The sequence below is a fragment of the Carassius carassius genome, chromosome 4 (genome assembly GCF_963082965.1).
Source record: "Carassius carassius chromosome 4, fCarCar2.1, whole genome shotgun sequence".
In the NCBI taxonomy this organism is placed as follows: Eukaryota; Metazoa; Chordata; class Actinopteri; order Cypriniformes; family Cyprinidae; genus Carassius; species Carassius carassius.
Genome location: NC_081758.1, coordinates 26,431,532 through 26,443,953, shown reverse-complemented (window position 1 = coordinate 26,443,953; position 12,422 = coordinate 26,431,532). Strand labels below are relative to the sequence as shown.

Genomic DNA, 12,422 nt, shown 5'->3' with positions numbered 1-12,422 from the left:
TGTATATGAATTGTTGTAGTATTAGGAAGTGTGGTGTGTTGTTTAGATTTCAGAGAGTAGACATCAGGCAGGAATACGGATGTTTGGCTGGGTCTGCAGAGCAGAGATTTCCACAGCCCTCATTGTAGGACACTGAATATTAACATTAATAAAGATTAATGATGTGTATTACAATTTAATAAAAACATTAGTTTCTTTAGAAAAACTACAGCATAGTTTCCCTGGGGGGTCCAATCAAACAACAGGGGAGGTTGTGAGATTTAAATGCCAAAAATACATCGCTCAAAAGTTTGGGGGTCAATAAAAAGGAATCATGATCATCATGTGACACTGAAGACTGGAGTAATGACTGCTGAAAATTCAGCTTTGCCATCAGTATAAACATGTCTTGTGTACAGAGAGTGAAAAAGGAGAAAAGAATGACAGAAAAAAAGAGGAAATATATAATACTAACAACTACTCAGTGCTATGAATCTATTTCTTGGTTCATCGATATGGTTCATGCAACTAAATATTACATTTTACTGAGCTACTGAAATTCTGGTGTGATGACAACCTTCAGGCAAAGATCTGTGAAATCCGTTTGATTTGTTGAAATGTTGTTAACATTTAAAATTAGTGCATGGAAATAACTTTTTAGAAAAAAAAGTAGTAGACTACATTTTAGGAAGTAATTTAGAAATCAATGTTTAACTGACACGCCTAAGACATCAACACTGACAGACCTCTACTATACAGACATACCTGCGCATCAATGATCTTCTGTTTGGAGTCAATCACTGCCTGCATGTCAGCATGATCCTTCTTCAGCTCTTCCTCCACAGACATCAGCCTGCATCAACACAAAACAAACACACTGAGTCTAGCCTTCATACATCCTCGCATTCTGTCTGGCCATAAGTAGCATGCCCCATAACATCAGTCCTGGAGGAAAGCAGCTCTCAGAAAATTCTGCCTTGAAGAAGGCCAAAAGTCTTCTAAAAGCTCTCAGTCTTCTCAGATTGCCGCATCAGCTGAAGGTAAAATGACGCTCTGCATCAGAGGCTTGTGGTAGACTCCTGAAAGTCAAAGTGCCCTCTCTGTGTTTGTTAAATGTAAATTCTTCTTATTATTATTTCGGACTCAAGGACTATATGTACAGATGAACTTACAGTATACTGACATATTACTTTTTTTTTTCGTCCCCTCAACAGCCCATCTGCCTGATTTACCCTTTATAATACAAGTATCTCTCACCTGCTTATGATGCCCTTCATCTGCAGATCTTTGTCTTCCTGTTGCCGTCTCAGTCTCTCCTCAGACTCGTCCAGTCGGGTCTGATACTCCAGCAACATCTTCTGCGCCTGCTCCTCTTGTCCCTTGATCCGGAGCTCGTATTCCTCCAGCCTCTGCACCGACACACGCAGTTGCTCCTGCAGCCTACTGATCTCCGCCTGATACTGCAAGAGACCACATCATTCTTCTTTTTATCCTTCACCTCATTTTAATCAAGTCATATCATCAAAACAATCAAAAGTCATTAAAAAAATGTACCTATGAAATGTATTTGTATTCTATTCGTGCATCACGTGTGGCGTGCCAATAGTACACTATTGATGACTATGGGAAACCTTTTTACGGTAAGGTTTAAAAAACGTATTAGGTGTCATAAATTAACAACTAAATCTTTACAGCATTTTTAAATATCCTTTTGTTCGTTGTTAATTTATGTTCATTCATAATATATTTACTAATGTTCATTTATAAATCTTGCAAAGTTAAAAATGCATTAATATATGTAGAAATGACCTTTAACCTAGATATAGAATAAATGCTGTAAAAGTTATGTTAGTGTAGAAACATGCTAACATCAGTTGTTAGTCGAGTCTCTCGATGACTGTAAACTGTTCGCATGAGGCACAGAATCACTAGTGTTGTTATGTTGTTAACTTGAACTAGTAAAAATTGCTTGCAGTAATTGAAATAAACCGGAAATAACATTTAAATATTTGGTGAAAAACAAAAATAGAATTGTTGCCTTGACAACTAACCATAATAAGTTTATCTACTAAAATTACAACAACAGAAATAAAGATAAATGGACGCTAAATAGAAATATTTAAAAACTACTTAACCTTAAAAAAATGACAAAAACACATACAATTACTACAACTAAATTAAAATGGAAAGTATTAAAGTATTAAAACTAAAAACTGCTAATTAAAAATATGAATTAATACTATAATAGTAAATAAATAACACTAAAATAACACTGAATGTTACTGCCAGTTCCATACCAGTCACAGGACAAGGAAAATAGAAAGAAGGACAGATGTACAAAGAGTAAGAACAGCAAAAAGGAAGCAGAGTATTACAATATATCTCTTTTCTTTCACACACACAAGTCTGAGAGAACTTGTAGAAATTGATTCTAAGAAGTGTGAACTTTCTGCACCACTTCTGGAATTAAACAGAATTTCAATCATTCCCTCCAACTCTTCTGCCCATTCCCTTTTTTTTCCATCTTCAGTACAGGAGGCCAAACTACAGATTAAACTGAGGGTTTAACAAAAAACCCTAAACATTTCAACCTTAAGTCTGCATGCAAAAACATCAAATGAATGCTGGATTGCTGACACTGAGAGAATCCTCCTGTCTGAGTGATATTAGTGCAGGATGATGATTCACTTCCCTTCCAGAGTTGTGTTTGCATGAGCCGAAATGTCTACTGCTATGGTGTGTGGGTTGTCAGTTACCTTTTCAGCTTGTGTGTGCTCATCTCTGCAATGCTCCGTCTCAGACTCCTGCTCTATATATGGCACATTCATCAACCAGGCAGCGGTGCGGTCCAGTGCACTGGGGTTCACTGGGGATGGGGCCTGTGGGACACACATAAAAACACACACATATGCATGAATAAACTGAAGATGAAACAAGATGCACACTCACACACACACACACAAAGAAGTCATGCCAGGGGCATCGCTTTCTCAACAGGCAACATGGACATGATGACATTTAGCATGACATAAGTCTGAATAAAAAAGAACATGTATGAAATGTGAGCATGATTATATATAATAGCATGCTAAGCTTGCTATGCTTATTTTATAAATTTAGTTAATGCAAATTGTTTATCGTAACATCATACAATTGCCATTATATCTGTCAATTTTCTTAAACAGCATTTTGTTGTTTTCTAAATAAAAATACTTAAACACATCCTGGGACTGTATCTTAGATTTGAAATCATAGCTCTGAACTTCATATTTCCCCCAAAAAATATTGAAACATCTTTTATTTACAAAATAACTTTACTTAAGAAGTGAAAATATGCAAGGCATTAAGATTTGTTTTCAAAGAAAACATCTGTGTTTTAAGCATCAATTATGTTAGATTTATACTAGGAGTCAACATAAAAATGAAAATGTACTATTTTCTAAATGCATGTTTTTGATCTTATTATAAACAATTCATCCATGCATGTTTAAATTTTGACCTCATAACTTTTAATGCAGAAAAACAATAGTTCAGCTAGAGCTTTCAGCAAATGTATAATGCAACTGATTCTGAAATCAACTACAGTATTCACAGAAAGTCCACAGATGCGACTTTCACAGTCAGAGAAAGAGCCTGAAGGATCTCTGCGATGTAATAAAAGTGTGCGCAACATGTGGTTTCCATAGACACGCTTCCAGCAATCACGTCAAGCAATCAATCAAATCCCAAGAGAGACAATAATGCATTGTGGATATGGGAAATGCCCTTCCTGTCCACTTCATTGTCAAATCGTAGAGAAAAATGACTGCCAGTGGCAACAGTCAATGTCAGGGGGTTGATGATTGGTAGCAGGCCAAGCCCTCTGATTCTTATTAGAATCAATAACTCAGATTTCCCACAAAATATATTAATATTACTAGGTTAAAATAAAGATACATGATAAATGACACAGATTGCATACAGATTTGCCTGAAACAGATTTGCATGAAGCAGAAATTGTGATAGTCTTTTCTTCCCTGTTTTAATGTATACCCACATTGATTTTTTTCCATCAGGATTGTATGCTGTTTTGCACATGAAATCTCAAAAAAAAAGTGCTTAAATACATTTTTGACATTAAACACTGGCAATACTCCTTTAAAAATTAAGAAAGGTCACTTTTTATTTCATGGTCACTTTAAACATTCCCAAACAAACAAATGCGGAATCATTAGTGTAGGATCTTTTTTTAACTCTATAAACATATACGCACCTGTTTATGTGGTGCGCGATGCTTCATTTCCGGACTGTCCCCTTTAGAGGAGGAGCTCTGCTGTCGAAGCCGTGCGCCACTTCCAGGCCAGTCAGGTGATGATGACATCACAGTGTTATTAGGAGGCCGTGGGTAGGGCGTGGAGTTCAGTAGGTTGGGTGGAGTTCGTCCTCTGGGTGCAGTTTGTGTGGGTGGTGGCGGCTGGTCAATCCGACGCTGAGGACCAGCGTTGCTCTGTCGAGGAACCGTAGGCTGGTTTCCATGCTGCGCGTCAGTTAGCGATAGCTGTCGTCTCGGGAAATCTCCTGAACGCCTTGCAAACTCCTCCCCCACCGAAGCTCCCTGGGTAAGGAACGTGTGCTTGGTCCCTCCAAGACCCTCCTCGTTGTTGCTATGGGAACTGACGGAGCTGTGACACTCCGACCCAGAGTCCCCACTCGCATTTCCTCTAGCTGACACGGGCAACCCTGCTGCCATCTGGTACACTGGATTCTGAAAGGATAGTGGGGCCAAGAGCTGTGTAGGTCTGCCTGGGGCCCCTTCTGTTCCTTGGGTAGTGGGAGTCTGTCCTGGCCTGTGAAGAGAAGGGCCTCCGGCAACATTGCCGTGGGGAGTCCGTGCATTCCAGGGAACCATGGCACCCTCACCCAAACCTTCTGAAGTGATCCCTGCCGGGATAGCAATGGGTTCTAACACCCTGGCCGCTTCCTGCAGGTCTACCATGGACAAGCTCTTGCCACCATTGGCCATGCCCAGTTCGGGTTCGTTGGTCTCGGAGTAGCTAGAGCTGCGGGCAGGAGAGCCCTGGAGGCCAGAAGAGCGTGTGACGAAGAAGAGCTCTTTGTTTTCAGGGGTGGGGGAAGGAAGGCGAGTGAAGTCCATCGGGCTACTAAATAGAAGAGATGGAAACAAGGACCAGGCAGAGTGTAAATAATTAAACACACACAGAATAGGAGAACAGTACACAGATTGCTCTGTTCCTAATCTTGCTGCTGCCTTGTCTACATAGGAAGCTCCCCTAAGGCAGCATCCTAGCTGAAATGGAACCTTCTAAGCTAACACCTTAACACTCTAAGCTGAAATACCATGCATACATAAATGTTGGGTTAAAAGAAGATAACAGAAGAAAGACAACACATTAGCTCTGTTCAAATCTAGCCTTGTTGTCTACACACAGACAGCATTCTAGCTGAAACAGCCTTCTGATGGACTGATTTGAAATACCCTATATAGGCAGCAATTTAGTGTGTCATCCATCACTACTTTTGAGTAGAGCATGAAAGACTTGACTCACAATGCTGATGTTAGTATGTTGCTAATAATAATAAAAAAAAATCTCGGTGACACTATTTATTTAATTAATGTATTGCATTTTTGGTCATTTAAAAAAAATGAATGTAAAGACATGGAACTGGTTGAAGGACATTTATGAAACATAACCCACCAAACTAGTTAGATGATATGTGTTACCAAACATTGGTTGGAATGTTGCCAAGATAACACATTTATAGGTAAAATAGTATAGCTTTGTCTGTGGCTTTTATACTTTAATTACAGCAATGCATTCTAAGATTGCCGTATCTGCATGTGATGCTGTCAGAGATGGTATCTTAGAAGTCAGCACCATTTTACTACTGATCTTTTGGATCAGCATTGGGAATAAACCAGATGTCTTAAATGCTGCCTACCTAGGCAGCTCAGGCTGTGGAACAGAGCTATTATCTATAGATATATCAATCACAAGTCCCTAATAATGTAGTAGTGTTTGAGAAACAAAACTTTTCATAACCCACAAGTTTTCTTCAAACATGCATAAATGCCCCGCTTGACAGTTCCAGACAGGTAGAAAGCATCAGAGAGAATGCAAAGTTATTATGCGTTTCTTTCTGTCTTTACTTCCACCCAGATTGTGTTTATTGTCTGGATATCTGAAAAAAAAAAAGCTAATTTATTTCATGATAATCTCCTTCCAGGCACCAACCAAAAAGCTTCACTCGATGCCTTCTCCTTGCAGCCTCCATCTCTTTTGATCCCCCAGTATATTTATCTTCCCTTTCCCTGAATGTGTGTGTGTGTGTGAACTAAAATTAAAGGCCTCTCATTCTCTCTGGTTCTCATAAATGTCGGTGGGGAATTAGCAGAGAGCTAGACAGATAAAGACGAGCTGCTCTCTTTAGAAGAGCAGTCTGCTGGATAAAGTAAGGGCACACTCTTTAGAACAGAAATGAGGACAGTCTTTGTGGCTGAAAGTGACAGATAACGATGATTACGTAAGCAATACAGCTGTACTTCACAACTTTGTGTCATTGCCTTAAGTAACACGGAGCTTGAAGCAGAATTGTCAGAATACCTCTCCATCATGAAATCTACAGCATGTTTTTTTGCACAGCCATGTACAATTATGGACATATTTAATTCTGATTGGTTACAGTTGAACTAATTTGATGCAGTGGATCTGATTCATGGCTTACCCTGGCAGGTCGCTGTCGATGGCCATCTTTTGTAATCCACTGGAGATGCTGCATCCAGGGGTTGGAGGGGACGGCACACGATCAGAAGGAATGCTCATCTGTACATTCGAGGGGTTTGTTAGTGATCCATGTACGTCCCTCAGTATTCTAGGTAACGGGCCAAGCTTGGAGATAGCACTCTGAGGACATAGATGAAAGACAAGAAATGAGATCCTGTAGCTGGGCTGATAGAGCATGGAGCTAGCTATGCCAAGGTCACAGGTTTGATTCCTGAGGAACAGGGTTACTGATAAATGTATAGAGTAACTTTACTGCACTAAAAGCTGTTCTGGACAAAAAAAGCATCAGGCAATGTTTTAAATGTAAATGGTGTATCCATCACTCAACAATAAAAAAATTCATCCTTATTACCTCCTAAAGCACTACAGTACATTAGTGAAAGACCGAAAGACACACCAGGCAGATGAATCCATCAATATTTAGCCACAACTAATAGTATCTGCTGATTTACAAAAGCCTGAACTGCAAATGTCCCATTTTAAGTATTTTCAAGAGTGAATTTTGAGTAATAGTTGTGCAAGTAAAGCTTACTTAAAGCCATATATGTTTTGTACACCTCACATATGCATTATTGTTCAAAACTTTTGGATCAGTAAGATTTAATTAATACATGCATTAAATTGATCAAATACAAAAGCAAAGACTTACTATTTCTATTTCATATATTAAACTCTTTTGAAAAAATAAAATAAAATAAAATAAATGTGACAGTGAAGATTACAGAAATTCAACTGTGCCATCACAGGAATAAATGACGTTTTAAAACATGTTAAAATAGAAAACAGTTATTTTAAAAAAAATTTGATCAAATAAATGCAGCTTGGTGAGCACAAGATACTTCTTTAAAAAAAAAAAAAAAAACATTTACCAAGATAATTATAATTGATCTATAACTAGATTGTATTCTGTAATTTTATGTTTTATAGTGACTTCACAGAGCCCCAATCAAAACTTGCTTCAATGTATTCACGTGATGAAAATGAAGAAACATGGCAAGAGACACTTTTTCTGCACAAGTACAAAATTTTTTTAGACTGATTTTTCCAAAAGCATTTAATAATGGAACAGGCAAGGCCTAGATTAATTCAAATTTGACTGATTTAAATGTTTGATAATTGGCTGATTCTGTGGCATTCTGGTTGGCTGAATCTGTTTGGCTTTAAAATAATTATGTTTCACGATCACAGCATGATCATGGATGCATGGCAACAAATGATCCGTGAAATATCAATGAACAGTTCTTATGCACACACTTCCCAGAAGGCAGCTGTGTCTGACCACTGTCAATCTGTGGCAGCCTTAGGGACTAATGGACTTCCCATGTAGAACTCAAACACTGAGAGGGCACAAGCTCTCAGAGAACGTTCACCTATCGTGATCTGAATAATTCAATATAAAGTGCTGCTATGAGAATATTCAAAGTTTACAAATTTAATTAGAAATGTTTGTATAGCTGTAGGCAGAGTCTGTGGTGTGTGATCTGTGCATAAACACACAGACACACAGGCTTGAAGATAAATGCAACTTTGTTTAATTTTGCCTGGAAGATTTCTCTTAGTGTGGAAATCTGGCCAAACACAAACTAGGCTATATATAGCATTTGAGGAGGAGGGGGGTTAGAAGATAATTTCTTCCAAAAATATGTATAAAGTAAGATATAAAGGAACAAACACACAGTGAACACATCTTTTAAGGTCTGAACATTAAAAGCAACATAATGAAGGATTTTAAAGTCAGCTGCAAGTTGGAGTTCAGCAAACACTACACTGAAGACATGGCGAAATCTGAATGTCTAATGATCAGCAAATAAATGATCACTGCAAAAACTCACTTGAGAGCAAAAATGCATGACCTATCTTCATTTGTAAAAAATTATGTATACTTATATTAATATTATACTTTTTAGATTTTTGCAGTTTATGCATGTCTCAAGTGAAACACTGAGCTGCTGAAACACTTTACACTATGAAAACGATCAGCTACAGGATGAAGAGACTAACCTGGTCCATTTGGGACACCACCTCAGCTAGCAGGGAGTGCAAGGTGGAGAGCTCACGGCCCAGGTCAATATAGCCCTCGAAGCCTGCAGTATTTGAGATGGTCTCCGGGTTGGAGATCTCCAGCAGGAAGCGCTGCATGTTGGTCCACTCCTGCTCCAAGAACTGATTCATGAAGGACATGTACTCCTCCTTATTACCAAACCTGACAGAAAGCAGGAATAAGAATGACTCGTTGATGCGTTTAATAACTCAATTAACCACGCTAATGACTCTATAATCATAATTATATCGATTAACTTCATTTCATTCTTATGAATCGTATTTGTGCTCATAACAACATGACAAGCTATCAAACCAAGGCATTTCTAAACTCATTCGTCAGCTCTGTCATGAAACATTAAAGCGCTCTCTCCCTTCTCAATCGCACACACTCACACTGGAGAAAATGAAATGCTTACTTGGTAAAGTTTGCGAGGTTCTGCGTAACCTTGGCGATAAGAGTGAGTGTGCGTGCAGTGCGGTCGTCTGGGTACTCCTGCGTCAAGTTGAAGAGAGAAGGCGACATGATGGCCGGACACAGAAAACGCAAAAACAATGAGGCGCTGATAAGACGCTCGCTGATATCTGGCCGCCCTCGGTTACCACATTCGTGTCTCCACGACGCAAACACCTCCTTAAGTTCCCGTGGAAACACACTGTTGAGGAGTGGAGAATTATTCCTATTGGTAAGAGGTTTCACAAATGATTTATCATCCTTTTATCCCATTCATTATTATTATTGCTCATCTCCCCTGGTTTGTTTTATACCTCTACTCTCATATATTGTTTTTCTAGTTTGAGTTTAAGAGAAACACCTGAAATAAAGCCGATACTTATCTGAAACATAACTGAGAAAATAAGAAGCAAAAACGCATCTGAGCAATAAACTGTATCACTGGCAATGACAGCACATTGTAGTTACCGGTAAGACTCAATGATCTTGCAGAAGGCTAGCTCACAGCACATCCTGAGGTTGCTCTGATGTTCAGCTAGATCGCTAGATGAACATTTGGATGGGTCCACCTCACAGTTCTCATCAGACTCATACAGAGCCTTTATAAACTCACCTACAGTGGAAGAAAGGGAAAATACATTAAACACACTGGCACTTTGAAATTCATCCGGTGTAAAGTCTAGCTATTTCAACATAAATAGTATTTTTCAGGAAATCAATAAAGAATGGTGTCATCTATTGATTAATCTTGAGATATTTCCGTATTTCACACATGAACGCTTGCCTTCCTGAATGTCAGTAAGGCAGCCTGTCATACGAACCCCCATCAACTTTCCTTCAAACGAACCGTCTCACAATTATTAGCAAGAATGAAAATCAGCACCCCAGAGCTCGTCCCCATTCCAATCTCTTTCCACTACAAAGCATTTAGTGAAAGTTCTGAAGTTTTCTGACTCAGAACTAATGAAAGAACCTGTCCTGGGAATATACAATAAACTTTTTGTTGATCTCAAACAAACAGCACAGCCAGATCCCTCTCTACAGAGACTCAGAGCAGGTACTGGTCGATTTCCTCCCCTCCGTTCTGTTTGCGCATGAAAGCATCAGGGAAAAATCTAACTAGTGTAGCATAAACCATGTGGACGTCCAACTGATTCAGAATGGAAGAGACCCCTCTTTCTTCAGCTTCCTGTTAGAGACACTCAGTGGCCACATTATTACAAGGCTTCAGACCAATAGAAAACATACACTACCATTCAGTAAGCATTTAGAAAAAAGTCTCTTATGCTCACCAAGGCTGCATTTATTTAATAAGTTATACAGTAAAAACAAGTATATTGGGAAATGTTATGACAATGTGAAATAACTTCAGCAATGGGAACACAGATAACTCAGTTAAGTATGATTGTTGGAAATGGTTGAAGTAGCGATTATATTCCAGCAGCTGAATACAGCTTACATCACAGTACTGCCACACACTCTTATCTCACTACATGCGGCGTGGCAGTTCTGTACGGTAAACCCCATATAGTTTGAAAAGGTCAGAGGAAAAGCCAGAAAACTCATTCTAGGCCACAAATACAAAACTAATCTGGTTGGGCGCAGCAGCAAAAGAGCATGCTGGATGTCACTCTTACTGCTGAAAAGCAGATCAAATGTGTCCTGCTCTGCCCTACATCAACATCTGGTGCAACACAAGAGTTCTTCAATGGTAAAAATAAACAACATCTTGAATATAAACCAATTTACCATTCTGTGCAAAACAACATGTATATTTTGTGTTTTCTTAGCTCAATAAATGGCTTTTTAGTATTCGTCAATGAGAGATTTAATGGCAGAAATGTAATACCACAACTTCCTTAAGGATATTTGATTATCATATAACTGTATGCACATTTTTGTTTATTATTTTAACATATGTTTGTGTACATATGTGTGTTTGTGTGCTAGATGTACAGTATTTCTCATCCTACAAAAACTAGTAACTATACACCAAAAGGGCCTTAGTGATAGGTTATCACTTTTTCAGGGGTATCTTTCAATCTGATCTGAAAATGAGAGCACTTAAGTACTCTAGCTCTCGAGTAGATAAAATGACCAAAAGGTTCGTCCCTGGTGCATATGTGCTGTTTATGTAATCATGTGGTGTAATCCACTCTCTTTGCTGTCCCTCTCTTACTATGATGTCTGAGGCACTTAGTCAGTCTTTAGGAGTGAACCATTTAATAATTTAGCAGCACTTCACAAGTCATATTTATCTAAGAAAACAACTATACATTATTCAGCACTACCAAATGGTTTCTTAATGCAAATCTAAAGAGAGATTCACTCTCTTTGGTGTATTCACTCACATTCACACGTTCGCTTATTTAATCGCCCAAAGTCCATATTTATATACAGTGTAAAATTTGCAGCATGTATTTTTGTTTTGCAGATAAATTGCTAGTCCAGACATATAAACATTTCATTCCTAAACTATGGCGGTATTAATAACTACGAGCCTTATCGGACACAGAGTAAGCCAACAGCAAAAGTGTCCAGGTGTGTGCGTGTGTGTGTGTGTGTGTGCATGTTTGTTTGTGTGTGTGTGTGTTTTCACGGTTGTTGAGTCTTATCGAAAATGAATACAGAGAACTTAGGACAAACCAAACTTTAGAAATGTCTGTTTAATATTACCCAGTGCGTCTTGCAGGTATCTCTGTCCGACCAGTTTGAGGTACTCTTCGATAGCTTTAGTGCCCAGCGTGTTCTCTCTGAAGATCAGGTGCTCGTTCTCCCCGCACCGATCCACCTCTGACATCATCAGATCAGTCAGGAAGTCCTGTGCCAAAAAACAAAACATGCTGATGTGTGAGCACTTTTAGTCTAAAAAGGAAAAAGAGAGCAGAGTAGATGGAGAGATTGCATGGAGAGAGTCTGTCATTATAATCGAAGCGGTTGTGCCGCTGATGTCTGTCAGGACATGAAAGAAAAGAAAGAGACAAGGAAAGAGATGCTAGTGTTGAGGTGAAAGCTTCTCCGATCAAAGCTATCTGACATGGGGCCTATCAAAACCTGCAAATAGGAGTTAGAAAAATCTGTCTACTCGCTGTTGACGTGCGCACAAGCACACAGCCCAGAGTTCAGCCCAGCGTCCCAAATAAGATTCAGAGTGTGTGTGCGTCTCA

General features: G+C 38.9%; 1 protein-coding gene across 8 annotated transcripts in view; it reads right to left on the bottom strand.

Annotated features, from left to right (window-relative positions):
* Positions 1–12,422, bottom strand: part of LOC132139620 (disabled homolog 2-interacting protein-like) — a 111,187-nt gene that overhangs the window by 3,243 nt on the left and 95,522 nt on the right. For 6 of the 8 annotated variants that reach the window (XM_059548102.1, XM_059548103.1, XM_059548110.1 and 3 more), the window contains 9 exons: positions 11,932–12,076; positions 9,724–9,868; positions 9,221–9,457; positions 8,763–8,964; positions 6,703–6,881; positions 4,232–5,117; positions 2,736–2,858; positions 1,237–1,439; positions 745–832 (listed from right to left, as the gene is read on the bottom strand). In XM_059548102.1, coding sequence (XP_059404085.1) covers positions 745–832; positions 1,237–1,439; positions 2,736–2,858; positions 4,232–5,117; positions 6,703–6,881; positions 8,763–8,964; positions 9,221–9,457; positions 9,724–9,868; positions 11,932–12,076 — 2,208 coding nt within the window. The remainder of the gene's footprint in view (positions 1–744; positions 833–1,236; positions 1,440–2,735; positions 2,859–4,231; positions 5,118–6,702; positions 6,882–8,762; positions 8,965–9,220; positions 9,458–9,723; positions 9,869–11,931; positions 12,077–12,422) is intronic. The other 2 variants (XM_059548104.1, XM_059548107.1) reach the window with 1 other exon arrangement.